Source organism: Passer domesticus, chromosome 5, assembly GCF_036417665.1.
Source record: "Passer domesticus isolate bPasDom1 chromosome 5, bPasDom1.hap1, whole genome shotgun sequence".
NCBI classification, from domain to species: Eukaryota; Metazoa; Chordata; class Aves; order Passeriformes; family Passeridae; genus Passer; species Passer domesticus.
The window spans coordinates 20,993,650-21,012,322 of NC_087478.1; the positions used below are offsets into that span (position 1 = coordinate 20,993,650).

The window sequence follows — 18,673 nt, forward strand, 5'->3', positions numbered from 1 at the left end:
TGTAGGCAAGAAATTATTCATTCTAAATCTACTCTGAAGTCATGTACTGGAGTAGCTTGCAGTGTACTTTATTAGTGTACTGTTTGACTAATTGCTACTGCTTAGGTACCTGGCAAGCCCAGTGGGAAGCTGCCTCTTTCAGCTGTCAGTGAATTAAGGCTGCATGCAATTCCTAGATTTGATATGCTACAGGTTCTTGGAAAAACATTATGTCTTGGATCTTATTTTTATGCTGTGTTCAGTATGATGCAAAGCATAAAGCCATAAAATAATTTAAAAGGGACCTCTGGAGATACCTGGTTCACTCTCCCAGTCAAAGTGTGACCAAATCCAAAGTTCCGCAAAATTCCCGTTAAAATAAATGGAAATATAACAGAATGTGCATAATATTTGCCTCTTTTAATCCATGGTAATCTTCTCTTACTGCCGTGAGCTGATTAATAAGAATGGACAACTAGACAGTACCTGAAAGGTTAAGTTTTGGCCAGAAAAGCAGTAGAGTTTGTGATTAATTTAAAAATTAATTTAAAAAAATATAATATTTAAAGAAAGAATGTCAGTTCCGTTTCCTGGTAGACCAGTATTATTCCTTTCTTTAGACTGAAATACCTCTACCATGCACATTCAAATAAAAACTTTTCAATAGCCAAGAATGTGTCCTGTCCCTTCACAAAAAAAAAAAAGGTTCTCAAATTATGGATACAGATTCAGTCTTGACTTCAATGCAGGAATTGCTTCTGTGCCAGGAAGACATAAAATCTCAGTTTACCTCTTGTTTTGCAGCATTTAGCAAACAAATTAGACATTTGTGTTAGGATGTGTGAACCAGGAACAATTTCTGTTATAGCACTTTATTTTCTTTCTTCATCTTATTAGTACAATAAGTTAGTCAAATTCAAATGTCATTGGACAATGCTGATTAAAAAATTGAAGGATGAAAACTCAAAATTATATGAAAAGAGAAATGAATTAGTTTCTCACAGAATGAATTCTTCCATGAACCTGTGCCTGTTATTACATTTATTATAATTGTGAAAATTTATTTGGTAGTCTAATTAAACAAAATTAAGTGGCTACTACAGTATAGTAGTAAACAAAGTAGTAAATGTGCATAAGAATACATTTATGTTATTATGAATTCATTAGTCCTTCTGAGTCCTAAAGGATTTCCTTTGGAATTCTATCAGGAAAAAAAAAGACAACTACGGGAGAATAAAAAATTGTTAAATTTTATGATCTAATGATGGGAATTATTAGTTTTGTTTCTTGACAAATTTTGGGTTGTTTTCTAGAAAATATGTGTTTTTGTCAAGTTATATAAATTCTGAGATTGTCACATTTCTGTCCCCATATGATTTGTCTTATTCTTTTACCCCAATCATCTCAAAACTTGATTTAGTCACTTTTGAATAAGATAAGGTCAAAACACAGCATCTGCATCTTCACTCACTGCCAACGTACACAGCAAATGCAATGGTATCGTCAAGATTTGTTTGTCATATAACTTATAAAACAGTCTAACAGGATTATAAATTTTCCAGAAGCTTTGGTTGTTTTTTCTTTCTGTTCCTTAATTAAACTTAGTGTTGTGTGAAAGTGGTCCCTCAGCAGGTAGAACCCCTGTGCAAGCTGTAACCTTAGCAGGCCCATGGGCCTTTTTCCTGTTCCTGCTGTTTTCTTTCAGGACCACAATACAACACAAAATCAACAATTACTGTGTAACATAAGTGGGGAAAACATGCATAATATTGAAAAAGCCTAAACTAAAAAGTGTGTTGGGGCTGTGGAATACCCTGCTATGCACCATGATGGAATCAAAACCTGCACCATTAAAAGCAGAGGCAGAGCTGGTGGCTCAAGGCAGCATTTCCCTCAGGCAGGAGCCCCTGCTGCCAGCCTGTCACTGCCCTGCTGTCCCCTCACCTGGCCCGGGCTGCGCTGGGCACCGAGCAGCATTGCAGAGCACAGAGCTGGCTGTGGCAGCAGAGGAGCAAGGGACAGGGGATGGATGCAGTGTGAGACTGAAGCAGTGCTCCTGCTGCAATTCAGGGCCCTGAATGTGAGCTGTGCTTGAATTCACCTCACTGCCACTGCCTCGGCTCCCCGGTGGGACCTGGCGCTGGTGCCACTGCCCAAGGGGTGCAATAGGTGGGCAGCAGATATTAGAGGTCCTTTCTGGTTGTTTCGTTCTGAATCTGACCCTGCTCTGTCCTGAGCACAATCAGTGCTCACTGATTCCTTCCATGAGAGCTGGGGTCACTTAACACTTTGATAATTCTCTTCTTTAGTCATAAGGCAGAAGAAACAAAATGATAGAGGAGATGTATTTAAACTGTTTGGATCTGAATTTGGACTGTCAGGCTGAGTTTTGGTTGGTTGTGTCACTCACATCCTGAAATCCAATGTTGCATAGTGGTCTCTAATCTGAAATGGTAACTCAGGCATTGCAATACAACACATCATGAAAATGTAATTAATCTGTATTGACAGTGAAAGTGTAAATTAATTTGCTGCTTAGATTAAGTTGTTGCATTTTATCACAAGCAATTGTATTTAAATTTAGCAATCAAATCAGGGTGGAAGAACTTTAAAACATTATGGGCAATCTGAGATGGCATAGAGCCATATTAATCTGCTGGTTTTGTTTGTACACAAATTTCATTAAATAGTTCTCTTCTCTTTTTTTTCCCACCCAGATCTGATGCTATTCCCTCAGTTGGAATTCATGACCATTTATCAAGGGGCTATTTTTCTGGTTGTCTCTTTTACAATATTACTACTAGCATCCTCATTTCTTTGGTAGACTATCTATCAGAGTTATGAAGGCAAGAAAATATATGCACAAAATCTTCACTATATTGAAAATATCCATGCTGTTCCTCTACCCTATATTTTTCCTATCTTGATCTGAAACTTGAGCTATTTAATTTTCCATGCTACCCAACATCCCAGCTACCTCCCTATCTGGCCATATTTCTCAGCTAACAAATGAGAAATTATTCACTTTTTTCACCCTAAGGGGATGTATTTTAAGTTTCCCGCTACCATTTTCACATTTTTTAACTAAAAGCTACTGTGATAAAAGATACAGGGAAATGAAGGAGGAAGGTGATGTGATAAGGAAATCTTATTACCTTAATTATCTGGCAGCTGGGATAGACATCCATACATTTATCTTCTGTTTCTTGGGGGCTTTGTTTTGTTTTGTTTCTTATAGCAATGGATCAGCTACATCAGAAGATCTTTTCTGGAAACTGGATGCTCTGCAGATGTTTGTTTTTGACCTTCACTGGCCAGAACCAGAATTTGCCCACCATTTAGAGCAGAGACTTAAACTCATGGCCACTGACATGATAGAAGCCTGCGTTAAAAGGTACAGTTGAAGTGATCACTTAAAAATTGGGAGAGATTTCAAAATTAACACAGGAGGGCTCATGCTGGCTTGCAGAGGTGTATGTATACCAGAATCCTGTCACTGGAATCGGGACAGTTCTAAAGAGATCATGACTTCTGTTTATTTCCTGTATCTGGCAATCAGCAATTTGGCAACATCTGGGAAATACCAAGGAGAATTTCTGTATTGTTGTGAATAAACCCTTGGAAATGAATAAATCAAGTTTGGGGTTTTTTCTATTCCATGTTAGTGGCAAATATAAGCAAAATTCAGAATTCTGCTAGAAGAAATCTTTTTGCACATTTCTCTCTTTCTTTACTACATTATTCTTCATGTTCAGTTAATAGTACTATTTAACATCAATTTTAGAGTACTGTCTCTGAGAAATATATTACATACATAGAGTGTGCAATATTTCTGCACTTATACAACAAACAAAAGAAGGCTGGCTGATAGTCATCCAGCTGAAATTAAGTTTTATAGTGCTAAACATCTGAAAATTACAGAAAATTTAGTGGTGTTTTTCCTTGAGCTGTATCTTAGCATTATTGGTATATTCTTTTAAACTAATTATAAGTGATCTGAAAAGACCTCTGCCATAGCTTTCAGTAAATATCACTGAATTTAGAAGAAATATCTGTATGTCTAGAAAATTTACAGAGATCTGCAGTTAGGTGCTTCAGAAAGCTTAATCTGGACATATAAAAATACAGACTTAAAAAAAAAAATGAATGGAGGAAAATCATTTTTGTAGATCATTTAATTGTGTTAATCATAAACTGTACAATATAAATAGGAATCTTTACAGATGACGTAGTATTGCATTATTTTCTCTAAACACAGTAGGAAAAAGTAGAACCTCAAGCTAAGGATATGAGCCTGTTCCTAGAGCTAGAGTGCTGAAATCATGATTAAAAAAGCAGAAACATTTAAAAGAACTTTTCTATTTTATTATGAAAGGGCTGTGATACAGGGAATGGAAAAAAAGTTAAAGCTCTAACAAAGAAAGGTGGGAAACACTAAAATTAAAGCAATCCATCTGTCCTAAAGAATTTGTCATAGAAGCTCAGTCAATTACAGTTATCTAAAAAATCTTAGAAAAATGGTGAAATTGTAAAGGACTGGAAATGTAATCTTAGTCTAAAAAAACATAGAGTAGCAAAGAGATTCAGTGCTACTAATACGTGGATTATATTGATTTTGAGCTGGAAAAAGAAAAAAAAAACTTTACTGTCTTATCAACAAGACTTTAAAATATATTAGTATTTTAGGCTTAATACGTAACAGGCCAGTCTTAATACACTAATTATGTTTTTGTGTGGTCAAAGATACTGTATGTCAGGTAATAAAGATTAGAGTAGCAACGCAGAAAAAATTATGGAATTCTTCTAACTCTTCTTGTGATATTAATATGATCATAAGAATTTTTTAAATGGGAATAGGATTCTTCTGTTCCCTTCTAAAAATATTATGTGTGAATTTTTGGTACCCATATTTAAAAATAAGGGTGGAAATAAAACATTTTATCTTTAGGTATGTTGATTTACAGTTTATTTCAGTGACATTGCTCCTTATTTACACTGTTGTGAGTAGAAAATTGTGGGGTTATATTATGCGTCTCCTAAAATTCCCTTATTTTCAAAATAAAATTAATATTTTCTTAATATTAAACTCATTTTTTTATTAAAATTTTCTTTCCTTTAAAGATTGAAGAGGAACTTCTCATATTTCTTAGAAGCAAGAATTTTATACAAAAAAACTGCATTACAGCATAGAAAAGCTGGAAAATAAGGGGTATTTTCATTGCTTTAAATTAAACACAAGGAAGCATATTGTTATCTCGAAAGCAAAAAGATAATACTTTTATTGTTCAACTGAATTCACTAAAGAAGTGCAGAACCTTGAGATTACCATCAGTACAATTGTTTATTGAAAGTTTGATATTCTGAATTTACATCATTTTAATTCTAAAATGTTCTCATGCATATGTACATTTTTAAGCCAACATGTTCAGTAAGACTTACATGTTTACTGTGGTTGTTCAGAATTGTAAGAGATACTCATATCTCAATTGTGTTTTAATAAACAGAACGAGAATTGCATTTGAACTGAAGCTGCAAAAGACAAACAAATCAACAGACTTGCGTATACCTTCTTACCTGTGCACAATGTTTAACGTCTTAGTTGACGCCAAGAAACAGACAGCTAAACTCTGCATGCTGGATGGGGGGCAAGAGGTAAGTGGAATTTTGTATGTTTAGTTCCTGTGTTTGGTTGATCTGAAACATCTCATACTGCAGACTGTCCTTAGATTAATTTCAAGCTAACCGAGATGCATCACATAGCTCTGTTGGTACAGAAGTGTGCATCAGCTGATCCCTAGCAGCATCATGCAAGACACAACCCCTCATCTTCCACCAGAGAGCACACAGAGTGCTTCTGTAATTTGTTTGCTTTGACCTGTGAGTGTGTTGAACATTCAGAGGATTTCTTGACTCACAGCCCCTCCAGGAATTTCTCTCAGGCTGCAACAGAAAAAGAGCCCACTTCAGGACTCCTTTGTAATTGTAAAATAGAGCCAAAATATTGTCCTTTGCAGACAGGTTTTAATTTAGTAAGGTTTGGTTTTAAATGAATTATAGACCCAGCATTCATACCTAGGAATATACTGAAAATAGAGGAAAGAAATAATCAGGCAATTTAATGGGGTTTTTTAATTTGGTCTCCAAGGACAGGGACCGTTTTGGCAGTAGTCTGCTGCCAGGACTGTACGTACTCCACAGTGGAGCACTGATGTGCTTTTGAAGGAAATGTAAACTTCACTGACTTCCATCACTCCCGTGTTGTCACTCTCAGCAGGATTAATCTCTGAAATGAAAAGAGTATGCTATGTAGATTGGTAAGACAACCAGCAAAAATTAAACTGTTCTCTCTGTGCTAATGCATTAGCATATAATTTGGTATGTAATTTGGTTTGTAATTTGTTTTATTTGGTTTTGGAGAGACAGTAAAAACATTTTTCAGAATTTGGCAACAAAAAATGTATGTCTCCTTTAGGTACCTTCACAATTACACTATTTGGACGTTCTTTTTCAGTTGATTTTTGCATTTCTATACTGTGTTCTTCATTTCATTGACTGATCTTTTCAAGTGAGCATATTCAATGTAATTGTCTTTCTTTTTCCTAATTCAATGAGACATTCATCATTTTCCTGTTCCACCCTGTCGTCTTTATTTTTCCTTTTGATTATCCGTGACATGAACCAGTATGCTAGTCAATGGGTAAGTGTCTTTTCATTGTTTTTTAATTTGCATTTTTTTTTCATTGAATATTAACAGCCACTTTTTATTTTAAATGGTAATGTTGCTTTTCATGTTAATTTGTTAGCCAGGCCCTCAGAATGCTTTCACAGGCTGACTGATCATCAGCTTCTCAGTTTTTTCCTGGAGGGTTCATCCTCCAGGACAATTCCAGATGAAGTCTGCACTTTTCTGCTTTTCAGACTCAGTGTCCTGTCTTACCAGGTCAGAGTTTTGGATTCTCTCCTCTCTCAGTGAGGCTCATCAGAAGTAAACCACAGCTATCAACTCTTGCTCTGGGCTGATGCTGCCATTTCCCCTTCCTTGTGTGTGCAAGCAGTGACTGCAAACACACACGAGCACGTGCTGCTTTGGGGACAGGCAATGCCAGCACCTCTGTAATGCCCTGCAGACAGATGGCACAACCCCCTTCTCCAGGATGTGCCATTCCTCTTGCCTGCTCTGGGTTATTCCTCCTGCACAGTCAGCCAGTCCACTAGGAGCCAAAGTTCAGCCATCTTCTTAAAGCCCACAGTCAAATCATCTTCCACAAGGATCTGAAGTTTTGTTTTGCTGAGGGTGACTGTTTTAGTGGAAATTAGCACTGAAGAGGAGTGGGTTACAGTATTTATGATCTCGTGGTTTTCAAAATAAATAATAAAAAAAATCAGATTAAAGTAATTTGAAATTATTTCTAAAGAAATGTCATGGTTTTTGAACTTTGTAGTTTTTGAAAAGCTTGATTCAGTTTTTTTTTTGCTTTGGTCAGTGTTTATACACCATTTCTACAAAATTATATTTGCTTTGTTGTGAGAAAAAGGAATAAGAAAAAAAGAAAATAAAGGAAAAAAAAAACAAGGAAAAAAACTCACAAAAGAAAATAGGAACTGATCTTACATACATAAATCCATTAATTTAATGTACTGTGGAGATAAAGTTGCAGATACTTTCTGGGAGAGACAACTGATTCTTTATGGATCACAGGAGTATATACAGTTTTGATATTCATCAGTGGGAGAATAATTGTTTATGGTTTCCAGAGAGTAAGAAAGCATTGCCTTCTGAAGGCTTGGATGTAAGCAATGGATGTCACACTCTGTTTGGGGTGATTAGACCCCTTAGCAGATCAAGACAATATTTTATTGGTCAAGACATTAATATGGTTGGAATGTAATAAATATGAAAATGTAGAAAGTTCTTTGATGTATTTCTATTATGCTCTTTTACTGTTCCAGTGTGACCAGAGCTGTTTGTGTGAGTTGTGTATTTACATTTTTCAAGTGTTCTTAAATGTGAAAAGAAATCAAAAGCAAAAATTGACATTTGGTGTTAGTACCTGTAGCAGACACATCTACGTGGGCAAACACATCTCATAGTTTATTCTCTCTTAATTTAACCCAAGTTCAATATCTGTGCTTTTTAGAAAATCATTCCTAAAAATATTCAGCAGATCAGAATTAATGTTTTGATCTGTATGGCAACTCTAAAACAGATGAAAAATGCCATTAAAAACTTAGAACTCTGAAAACTATTCAGCTGGCAGCTGCTAAGTTAGGCTGATGTTTACACTGACCTCAGTACTTTTATTCCAAGCATTATGCTGTTCGCTGTTCCAAGTAGCCTTGAACTAGGAAGATAGGGTTAGTCTTTACAAGTCACATTTTCTGTGAAGTGGCTATTGGGGACAATCTTTACTGTCAGATAAATGTTTCTAAAGGAAGAATTACTGTTTAAATTGATGTGCCTCCTTGACAGAATGGGATCCCTAGTTCTCGTTAATTTCAGAAGGGAGCTCGGTAGGATTATCTAAAAAGTCTTTCGGATTTATTTTAAAAGCATTTACTTAAAGGCACCTTCTTTATGAAAAATCAAAAGAAAAAGTCTATGGAGAATGAAGTCTGTTTTATTATGCCTTCTATGGCCTATTAATTTGTTACCATCTATTCTGCTTTGTTGATGAAATTTTAATTTTGCCCTTGCTTGAGCATATTGTAAGATTTGTATAAACTGAAGCTCACTGTGGTAACTGAAAGGCTCTTTCAGGATGAACAATTGGAGCTCATTTTATTTCTAGAGGACATTTAAAATAACTTATGAATGAGAGTTGTCAGACATGAAATGCTGTATTAATTAAATCTTATTCTAGTCTTTTTGCTTCTCCAGCTAAACCAACCCTTTAGAAAAAAATACATGGCCACCTTAATTATAGAGGAGAAGACAAAAACTATCCTTCACATTCCTTTGCCTGAATAAGTATAAGAACTCAATTCATCTAAATAATAACCCCATTAGCTGCTTAACTCAACAGTGTACATGGGAAAATTTCCAGCACAGAATGTAAGAAAGTGTTGATTGGGTGGATCATTTTCAAGGGTTTGTTCTTCTGATGTTCAAAATGATAATTTTAAGTAAATCTGATCTGGCAGGGTTATCAGCTTTGCACCATTTATGACTTATGACAAAAGTGTGTGTTTATATACGTGTTAATGCTTTTTTATCTTTTGAATTACAGCAACAATACCATTCAAAAATAGATGATTTGATTGAAGAAACTGTTAAAGAAATTATTTCTCTTCTTGTTTCAAAGGTAAAACTATTTACATTCTAATTTATAATACAGCAGAAAATGGTTGAACTTTGGAGATGTATTCAAATATCACATCATTTTCCTATATGCAGGAAAATTTTAGGGGACAACATGATTTGTAAATATTATTTGTGCAACTAATACTGAATTTACAAAATTAAATTTTATAACAATTGAGTAAACAATTTCTGTGCAGCCTGCTATTGAGATAAGTTTGGCTTCTGTGTTTCTCCTGTAGATAGGAATTTCTAGAAGCTAGTAGAACTGGTAGGACTAAATTTTGTCAATACTGTCTTTCATAATAACGTGTTATTTTTTGTTGAATTTCTTACATGAGAACTTTCTTCCTCTCATTTAGTATTTAAATTTTGTATTTAGAGGTGGACAACATCCAGAATTTCAATTTAACTTTTTAATGAGACTTTGGTCCACAAACTATTTAATTTAAAATATTTCATAAGTTGTTATTTCTTTAAATTTATAGTTTAGGCTTTTATATTTAAAAATAAAATGTATTTTGACATGATATAAGGATTTGGAGAATAAATGAAGAAAACTTGAACAATGTCTTGTCTTTCTGTAGCACCTCTATTCCAGTAAAAGTCTTAAGTGATTGATATAAAAAAAAGTTTCCATCCCAAATAGTTTAAAGGACACAGCATATAATGACAAAAAAGAAAGATTATATAAGAAGTTTATAAGAAGATTTTTTAGAAGTTATCTGTACATTGCAAACTACCCAGAAATATCTGATTTTCAAAGTAGAAAAAATAAGCCCTATATACACAATTAGTGAGTTGGTGACAAAAAGTGAGACTGGTCATATTTTTATCATTCCTTTATTTTTAGTTGTCACTGCTTGCTGAGGGGGGATGGGGGATAAGAATCTGCTTTTTGGATTGACACCTACTTGAAGAGGAAGGCTTTGTAGAATCATTATAGAAGTTTAAAATAAATGTGTCCATTTATTGATAACTGTGTAGAAGCCAGACATTTTTGGTCTAAAGTGAAGTTTTGATGTAAACATAACCTTAAGCAGTTCAATTCAACAGTTTCAAGTTTTACATATTGCCTATCATAGCTCCCAAGTAATCTTCCAGTTTATGGTTTTAGTGTTACTGGAAAGGAAGAGGAAGAAAGGGGAATTTAATCAGAAAAAATCGTGCTATTAAAGGTTAAACTTTTAGCCTTTTTTTTCTTAATATCTGAAACTATAAAAAAAGGAAGAATATAATCATATTCCTTCTGGTGTATGTGCAAGAAATTCTAGAAACAAGTGCTGTCAATACAGAGGGATTTGCATTATTAGTTATCACAGTAATATCAGAGGCTGAAATCTCAAAACAGAAAGCAAATATCCCATGTCATTGGCTGATCACTGGAAGCTTAACCAGCATCTCCTCACTTGAGATGTGAAATACCACAGAAATACATCCTGATTGCTTCTGTTTTAAGGCAGAAAGCTTGTGAGGGTACAAAGGAAGGCTGAGATTTAGCTCTTGGTTTTGGCCAGAAAAAATGCACATCAATGTGCGTGATAACCCATATGCATTCATCTTTTGTATCTAATATATTTTCACTATTTTCCAGCCTTTACCTCTTTATTGCCTCCTTTGTGTTTTAATGGAATAAGTGTTTCAATCATTGTTTTTAGCTGCAAGTCACTGATGAAACTGAAAATAATACTTCACCTTCAGTGAGGTTTTATTGTTAAGAACTTTACTGGGCGGTTTTTACCCAAGACACATCAGTTTAAAGTGTTCAAGAATTCACAGGAATAGCACAAAACAGTGAAGCAAAGCACATGTGTCTCAGGGTAACCAATTCATAGAATGTGAGGTATGTGCAGAAATGCTTTTGCAGTTTCACAAGTCCACACACTGACATCTCAGAAAGCAAGTTTCCAGCTACATAATCAAGCCTTTTGTTTAAACAGACATCCTCGATGCTGAAATGTTTTGCTCTCTGTTATTTTGTGTCCCTCTTATGTTGGATTCGTATGTTGGCACTGTGGACACCATGTTTATGAAATCAGCTTTTTCCTTAGCCAATCTTTGCACAATAAAGTTGGACAGTCTTCTGCAGAAAGAATCCTTGTCAAGCAGATAAAATGAGTTGAAGTAGGAGCAGCAGCTTCTCACAGGCATGCACCTGCAAAGCAGAAAGGTGGTATTTGGTCTGATAAAGCAGGTGCAGAAACAACTGCCACTCTCTCTTGTGATGTGGATTTATTCTTTGATTGGCACCTATGTACCAGTGTCTTAATTAATCACTGTAAATATGACAGGTTAGATTGATAAATGACAAATGTAGGTTTGCACTTGCTCCTGCTCCTTGAACTGTTAAGAGCAGGGCTCATTGTAAAGTGATGATCTCAGTTCCTCTGGAGGTGACACTGTTGTGACACTGTTACAGGGCCCATTAACAGCATGCCAGATGGAATTTTGTTCTGTCCTCACACTCATAAAATGATACTCTTGGTTGTGGGAATTACTGTTTTGGGAGTAAGGAATGACTTTTAAAACAATCTTTATATAAACTGGAAAGCAATTTATATGTGTAAAGTAAATGTGCATGAATACAATGGCTGACAGATATTTTATGTTATATACTGTGAATTACTTGAGCAACGTAATATCACAGAGGGACGTGAAAAGGGAATTTGTTTGTTTTAAGGTAAAATTGGGGGAGTTTCAACATTAAAGTTGTCATTAATGCACTTAACAAGATTTTTTTTTTTTGGGTCAGAACAAAATTTTGTCAAAAACTCCTATTCATACCTCTTACTGAGGAGTCATGCTACTCAGACAATAGCAAGTGAAAGTCCAGGGAAGAGAAACCACATCATACCAGAGACTTTGGACATACATTTTCTTGCCACCTTCTTGGCCATGGAGTAGTCCTTAACAGCTCATGCTGCTGACAGAAAATCAGTGCTATTACACTTTCAGCTGAAATCAGAGATGGTTTTCTTTTTAATAGCAAAAATAAAAGAAACATGATGTCACAATCACCACCTTTAGCAATTGTGCTCCATCATCTTTGAAACTGTGGTCCTAGAAAATAACATGTGATTTCTACCCAAAATACATGCTCGGTACACACACTGCTATATTCAACCATGTTCTAGAGGCAGCAGTATTGTGCTGGAAGCAGGCTGCCTCAGGAGAAAATTTGGGTTGGATTTCTATTTCTGCAGTAGTTCAGCAGTTTCCATCTATTTGATCAATAAGTGAAGCTGCAGAAAGAAGGTTATCCTTGATTTCAGCACTTTGTGAGGTGAAGAAAGTGATCATATTTACAGTTCATGTTGCCCTGCTGATCAGGACAAATATGAGAAAGAAAAATTCACATTCTCATTCCAAATATTTAATTTTCACACTGTGCATTTAGCTTCTTCTCTGTGCTTTTCCTCCAGGTTGTTTCAGTGTTAGAAGGTGTGCTGTCTAAATTGTCAAGATATGATGAAGGTACTTTCTTCTCATCATTAGTTTCATTCACTGTAAGTGTTTGGATTCTCAAAGGTTCTGTTCTTCTTTCTGTGCATAATTCTGAAATTGTGTGCAATTTGTAGTAATAAGTACTTACTGTGTGTTTTATGCTTAATTTTCTAAAGGTAAAAGCAGCTGCCAAATATGTTGATGTTCCGGTAAGTATAACCCTTTTAGATTTATTTATTCTATTGTTCATAATAATTCAGAAATTAGGGGGGTGCCTTAGCTCACATTTTTTATTGTTGACATTTTGCTTTCCTACAGAGATTCATTACAGATTTACATAGAGTATTTAAACAGCCACTCCAACCCTGAGAGGACGTTTCATTTCCCTTGTGCAATAAGTAACTCTCAAAGCAAACTGTGGAAAGGTTATTGGCAATGCACTTTTTCAGTTGTGGAAGAGTGAGGATTGTAACTTTGACATTCTTTTGTGGGGATAAATTGTTCAAATGTGTAGTATAAGCAACAAGTAAAAGCATCATACTTGAATATCCATTATTTCTTGATTTCTGACTTCAGGACTCAGGTCTGTTTATTTAACCCCTTGCTTGCTCAATCTCTATTTGATTTACCATTGGTTGTGCAATATTTATGTACTATAAGTAAATTAAAACTGTTATTATAAGTAAATTAAAACTGAAATTGTTGGAGTTCTTTTATACATAAAGGCAAAATTCAGCTGTTAAAATATTTTTGTTAGAGTATGAGAGTAGAATATCTTTTCTTTAAATAAGCAAAGTTATGTAATATTGTCATTTTCACTGTCAATATCGCTTGTTCTCTCATAAATCTGCTTTCTCATCCCTTTTTAATGCAGTTCTAAAAAAATCTTGTTTTCCAAGCACAGCAGAAAAGGACTAAAAGTATTACATAAGTGACAATTATTATGTAAATGAAAAATATTAAATAAAATATAGATAAGTGCCAGATGTGCTAAACTGTGTGGTGACCAGCAAAACCTTCAGCAGTTCTATCCTGAAAAATGCGAGCCTAAATAACTTTTTTTTTTTTTTTTACTAAATTTTTTTTTCAGTTCATGCATGTTAAATAAAAGGAAAAGTCTCTGTTTCTGGAATTTGTTATTTTGCTGTCATTATATTTGTTTTATTCATAAGATAAATTGTAACATTTTTGTTGTTTTCAGATGATGTTTTCAGACTTTTTTTTTATTTTTTGCCCAGTTTTTTTTTACCTTTGTAAGTGCTCTTTTATTGTATAAAAAAGAAAAGAGTAGACTGTCTTTCTTTCAAAGGAGTGACCTCATATTAAATCCCGTTAATTTAGTTTACCTTTTGTTAATATATTGTGCTGTGTAGCTGCTACAAAAGGTCCTTGTTGAGGCACCTAAGACCCAAAGGCCTAAAGAAAAAATTAGTGGACAAACTAGAAATTCATTAGCTTCTTTCAGGTAATATGGAAAACACTCCAAATTACATATCTGTGAGGAGGGGACATCAAAGTCTTTTACCATTGGTCTGGATACACTGATGTTGAAATTCACAATAAAAAATGAGACTGAAAAATACCTTTTCCACAAGCTCTGAGGAATATTACAAATCAGGTCTCACAGGGATGCACCCGCTGTCTCAGAGAAAGAGGGAGGCAAGCAGGGAGATGGTTGTTGGAGCCCATTGCCCTTCTCACAGTCACTGAATGGTGGTGCTTGGCTTGAAGAAAGGACCAGACTACTGACAGGCTGTCGAGATCCTTGCATTATTACAATGTCTTCACTTCCCAGCTTTCTCACACACCTTTCCCACAGCCAAGCATTTAAACTGGACTGTAGTTCCACAGCTGTAAATTACAGATGTTCCTTGCTTTAGGGAAGCTGTGGATTTGACCACAGATTTTCAAATTCTGGAGGTCTTTTTACCTGGATTGAAAGGTTTTCATAGGCAGGGGGTTGGTTTTGCTTCTTCACATTCTTTTTATTGTGAAGATGCAGTTGAGGCCAAGAGCCCTTACTGTCACAACTGACAGCAACTGTCCACTCTGAATAGGGCCTAAAATCACCAGATGTCAAAGCAAAAAATTCCAGCTGTAAGAGAAGGCTGAAAGTCGTCACATCACAAGGTCATCACCTGGGCTCCCAGCTGAAGTGTGAAGTGGAGTGAGGGGCAGCACACAGGGAGGAATGTGAGCTCTTGGTAGTGTGACAGTGATCTAGCGACCCTGCACTGAAGTTAATTAAATGCCTCATGGTTTTATTTTGACCTAATATGTTGTAAAATTTCTTCTTATCCTTCCCTACCATATATAGCTGCATGCGTGAAAGTTACTTAACTTGGGCACAGTCAGCCCTTTCTTTTGATGTAGTTGCAAATATGTGCAGACTTGCATGTGTTTGACAGTGGCATTCTGCCCCTGTGCCCCACCTCCATCTGAGTGAGATCACTTGGTGCATCTAGGGAGAAGGCAGGGGGGCTGGGGGGCACAGAGGGGTTGGGGAGCATTGTTTGAGTGTGTGGATTTGACACAGTTTTTCATCTTTGACTACCAGGATTTGGCAAACAGTGAAAATAAGCCGGTTTGTACTGAAATATAAAGAAGCTAACTAGGCGAAAAAGGTGTTAGAAGAAAATGAAGGTAGTACTGAGAAAAATGTTTTAGAGGGAGGATAAGAGGCAAAGGGATAATTTCTTAGAAATATAAGGGAAATAAAAATTTCTTAGAAATATAAGGGAATAAAAAAGTTAAATAAAAGTAAATTTAAAATAGTAAATCATACAAAAGGAAGGAAAACATTCCTGGATCATTTTTAGTCATTTTGAGGAACAGGTTAATTCTATTAATGTTGAGAGAGGGTTTAGACAGTAAATAGTTGGACACAAAGGTGCACATTCCCTAGACAGCATCTGTCGATTTCTCAGGACCAGGGTGGGAAAGATAGACACAGACTTGTGGTTCATTTGGCTGATAGGTTAGTAAAAATGCTACCTACCCTTGCTGTCTACCCCTCTATTCATTACTCTTGCTAGAGAATTGTGATTAATTACATCCCAGTGAAGAAAAAATAAAAGTGGTTTTGTGAGGTTTTTTAACTGTTTAAGAAAACATGCAATGTAAGCCTCAATTTTTCAGAGTGCCCTTCAAGAAGTGGGGCATATGCAGTGCCAAGGAGCTCTCACTGTTTTCCACAGTTATGCATAGAGAGCTGTATGGACACTACGTATGTTTTGGTAATTGAAACCCCACCAGAAATAGTAGCAATAGTGTGAAATTACCCAGACTAGGAAGAATAACAATGATATCTTGTTATTTCCAAAAAATAATAATAAAAAATCTAGTTGCTGTTATGCTCTTCTTACTGGTAATTGTCACAGTATGCAAGACTCTGCAGTGGAAAAAAATGTGGCTGCTGTGCAGGTGGAAGAAACCAAATGTTTGGAGGAGGATAACACAAATGTTACAAGCAGTGCATGAAGGATGCCATTAGCTCTCTTATTAATGCTGTGTTTTGATAACTGGGAATGGAGAAGCTGATTTGAATACACAGCTCATCTAAATCCACTATAATCCTTTGTTAGTTTCTCTTAAAGTCCAAGCAATCCATAGGAGATGTAGAAGTACAACCTAATATATTTCCTTTTTTTAATATTCTGTTCACAAAGCCAGTTAATTAATGAGAATAGGGAAAGAATGCAGTAAAATTGAGGTTAAAAAAAGTCATGTTGTTAATCTCAAATGGTTATTGTTTCTTAATCATGTAGGTAATTTCATTGTGTTCAATTTCTCATCATGTAAGTCAGTCTTGCATACAAATAATTGTGTCTTTGGCTGGTCATTTCTACACACATTTGCTGCATTGACAAATTCAACCAGAGCAATTACTCATCCAAATTGAGCATCCAGTTACATGCTCATGTATATACTGCTTTTTGTTCAGAAAGGTATGTTTAAATCCCTTTGTAGGAGCCAGTAATCTATGCCAGTTACTTAGAGGGCACAGAAGGAACCTAATCCTCCCTCTCTTCATACGGGCCACCTGTCATAGCAAGTGCAGAGAGGCCATTTGAAGGAGCCAGGGCTGACAGCAGTGCACAGCTCGCACAATGCCAGCCCTCTCGCTCCACTCTTGCCTTTATGTGGGGATCAAAGGTATGAAAAGGGGCCTCACACATGTGCCAGCATTTGACTTATGGGGTCTTGTAGAGGCCAGAGAAGGAACTCTGCCTCCTACCAGGCAGATGCACATGGGGATCTTCCAGATACCTTCATTTTCAGATATCACATTTGTACTGCATGGCCTCATTTAGCTGATTTTAAGAAGCAAAAATCTTTTTGAGAGAAATAAGTATTTATTCACCTGTGGCCGTACGATGCTAGTCATTTTTAAGCTGGATTTTCTTTTAGAACTCTTTTTTTTTTTTTTTAAACCACAGAAGGGGTATTATCCTTACTCTTAGTGCTTCTCCTGGCTTCCTCCTCCTCTGTGTACCCAGACCTGAGAACTGGCCCTCCTGTTTTCCAATCTGTGAAAACAAGCTATTGTAGAATTGGAGGGAAAGCCCTGCAGCATCTGTTTTAAGTCAGCAGTATTTTTGAGATACCTCTTAAATGGCAATCAGAAGGATGATTGCTAATCAGTAGGAAAGCTAATATAGCATAGTAAAATACAGCTTTATGGAGAAAAAAAAAACATATTTTAATACCAAATTTTGTCATGGGGGCTTTAGTGGTTTGAGGACCTTTTGCACTAAGAATCAAAATCCTGATGCAGACATTTGCATGCCTGTGTTTCCCCATAAATGCAATGGAACTATATGTACATGAAAAGGTGTTTGTGTAAATGCTTGCAGAATCAGTTTAAATTTTCCATGAGACTTCTCAAAATACTCACATTTTCTCTTTGCCAAAGTTGCTGTTTCTTTTAAAGAAGATGTTTTCAAGAGAGAGAAAATGCATTGCATTTTTTCATTTAAACAAAACAATTTCTTTATAACCATGTGAAATTAAAATGTTACCTTTATAATAGACTGATTACAGAAATGGTGCACCTTCCTCCCTGGCTTATGTATTCAATTTTCTAAGAAATTATGGGGGTTATGATCTAGTCATGGATACAAGTTGTTTTTATTCCAAAAGTATTTTAATGATATTTTAATTTTGTAATTCCATAGCCCAACGATGAGCCTTGCAGTATTTAGAGAAGAACTTTCAGGCGGTGAAATTTTCCAACATGCTCTTTCATTTTGTGGTGGACACTGAATAAGGAGTTCCTGTGTTCCTTACAATAGCCCCCTCCAGCTCATCTCTCCTTTTCATTGCATTGTTACAACCATGCTGTAGTTAAAATTACTCCCTCCAGGATGCAAGGGAGGGGAAAGAAGTGGAGAGGAAAGCAAACACAAAACTGGATGGATTTTGTTATTGTATAGTTAGTCTCTAGCATCTGTTCTCATCTTTGAAACATTAATGCCTCGGCAGGAGAGCAACTCCGTAAAAGTTGTGTAGTGGGTTGAGGCTGGTTTCTTGGTTTTTGGTAATATAAGTTCATTTAATACGCTCTGATGCTAAGAAATGTTCTCTGACAAATGCTAAAGTGAGAATAAACATAACTCAATTATTACAAATGTACATGATTTTCACTGAGATTTATGCCAAACTGTTGCATTGCAAAATGCTGTTCAGAAACTTAGGTGTGCCTCGCCTGTAGGAAAATGCCTAATATTAGTGGCAGCATTAAACCCACTGCAATCTTTCAGCAGCAAAATATTTGAATTCCTGGAAATTAAGGCAATGCAGCATTGCTTTTCACTAGGTGCTTCAGGCAAATATTGCCAGTGGGAGCCATGCATGTCAATCATAAAACAGCTTCTACAACATCTTGGAAACAAATAATGTATTTTAACATTTGCCTTCATGTTAAATAGACACCATGGTACTGTTTTCCTG

The 18,673-nt window shown here is 35.7% G+C and overlaps 1 protein-coding gene across 12 annotated transcripts in view; it reads left to right on the forward strand.

The window, feature by feature from the left end:
- CADPS2 (calcium dependent secretion activator 2) overlaps positions 1 to 18,673 on the forward strand; it is a 282,995-nt gene that overhangs the window by 238,853 nt on the left and 25,469 nt on the right. For 7 of the 12 annotated variants that reach the window (XM_064422258.1, XM_064422260.1, XM_064422261.1 and 4 more), the window contains 6 exons: positions 3,218 to 3,373; positions 5,484 to 5,631; positions 6,662 to 6,676; positions 9,207 to 9,281; positions 12,700 to 12,783; positions 12,898 to 12,930. In XM_064422258.1, the coding sequence (XP_064278328.1) occupies positions 3,218 to 3,373; positions 5,484 to 5,631; positions 6,662 to 6,676; positions 9,207 to 9,281; positions 12,700 to 12,783; positions 12,898 to 12,930 (511 nt within the window). Of the gene's footprint in view, positions 1 to 3,217; positions 3,374 to 5,483; positions 5,632 to 6,591; positions 6,677 to 9,206; positions 9,282 to 12,699; positions 12,784 to 12,897; positions 12,931 to 18,673 lie in introns of those variants that run through there. The other 5 variants (XM_064422259.1, XM_064422270.1, XM_064422262.1 and 2 more) reach the window with 2 other exon arrangements.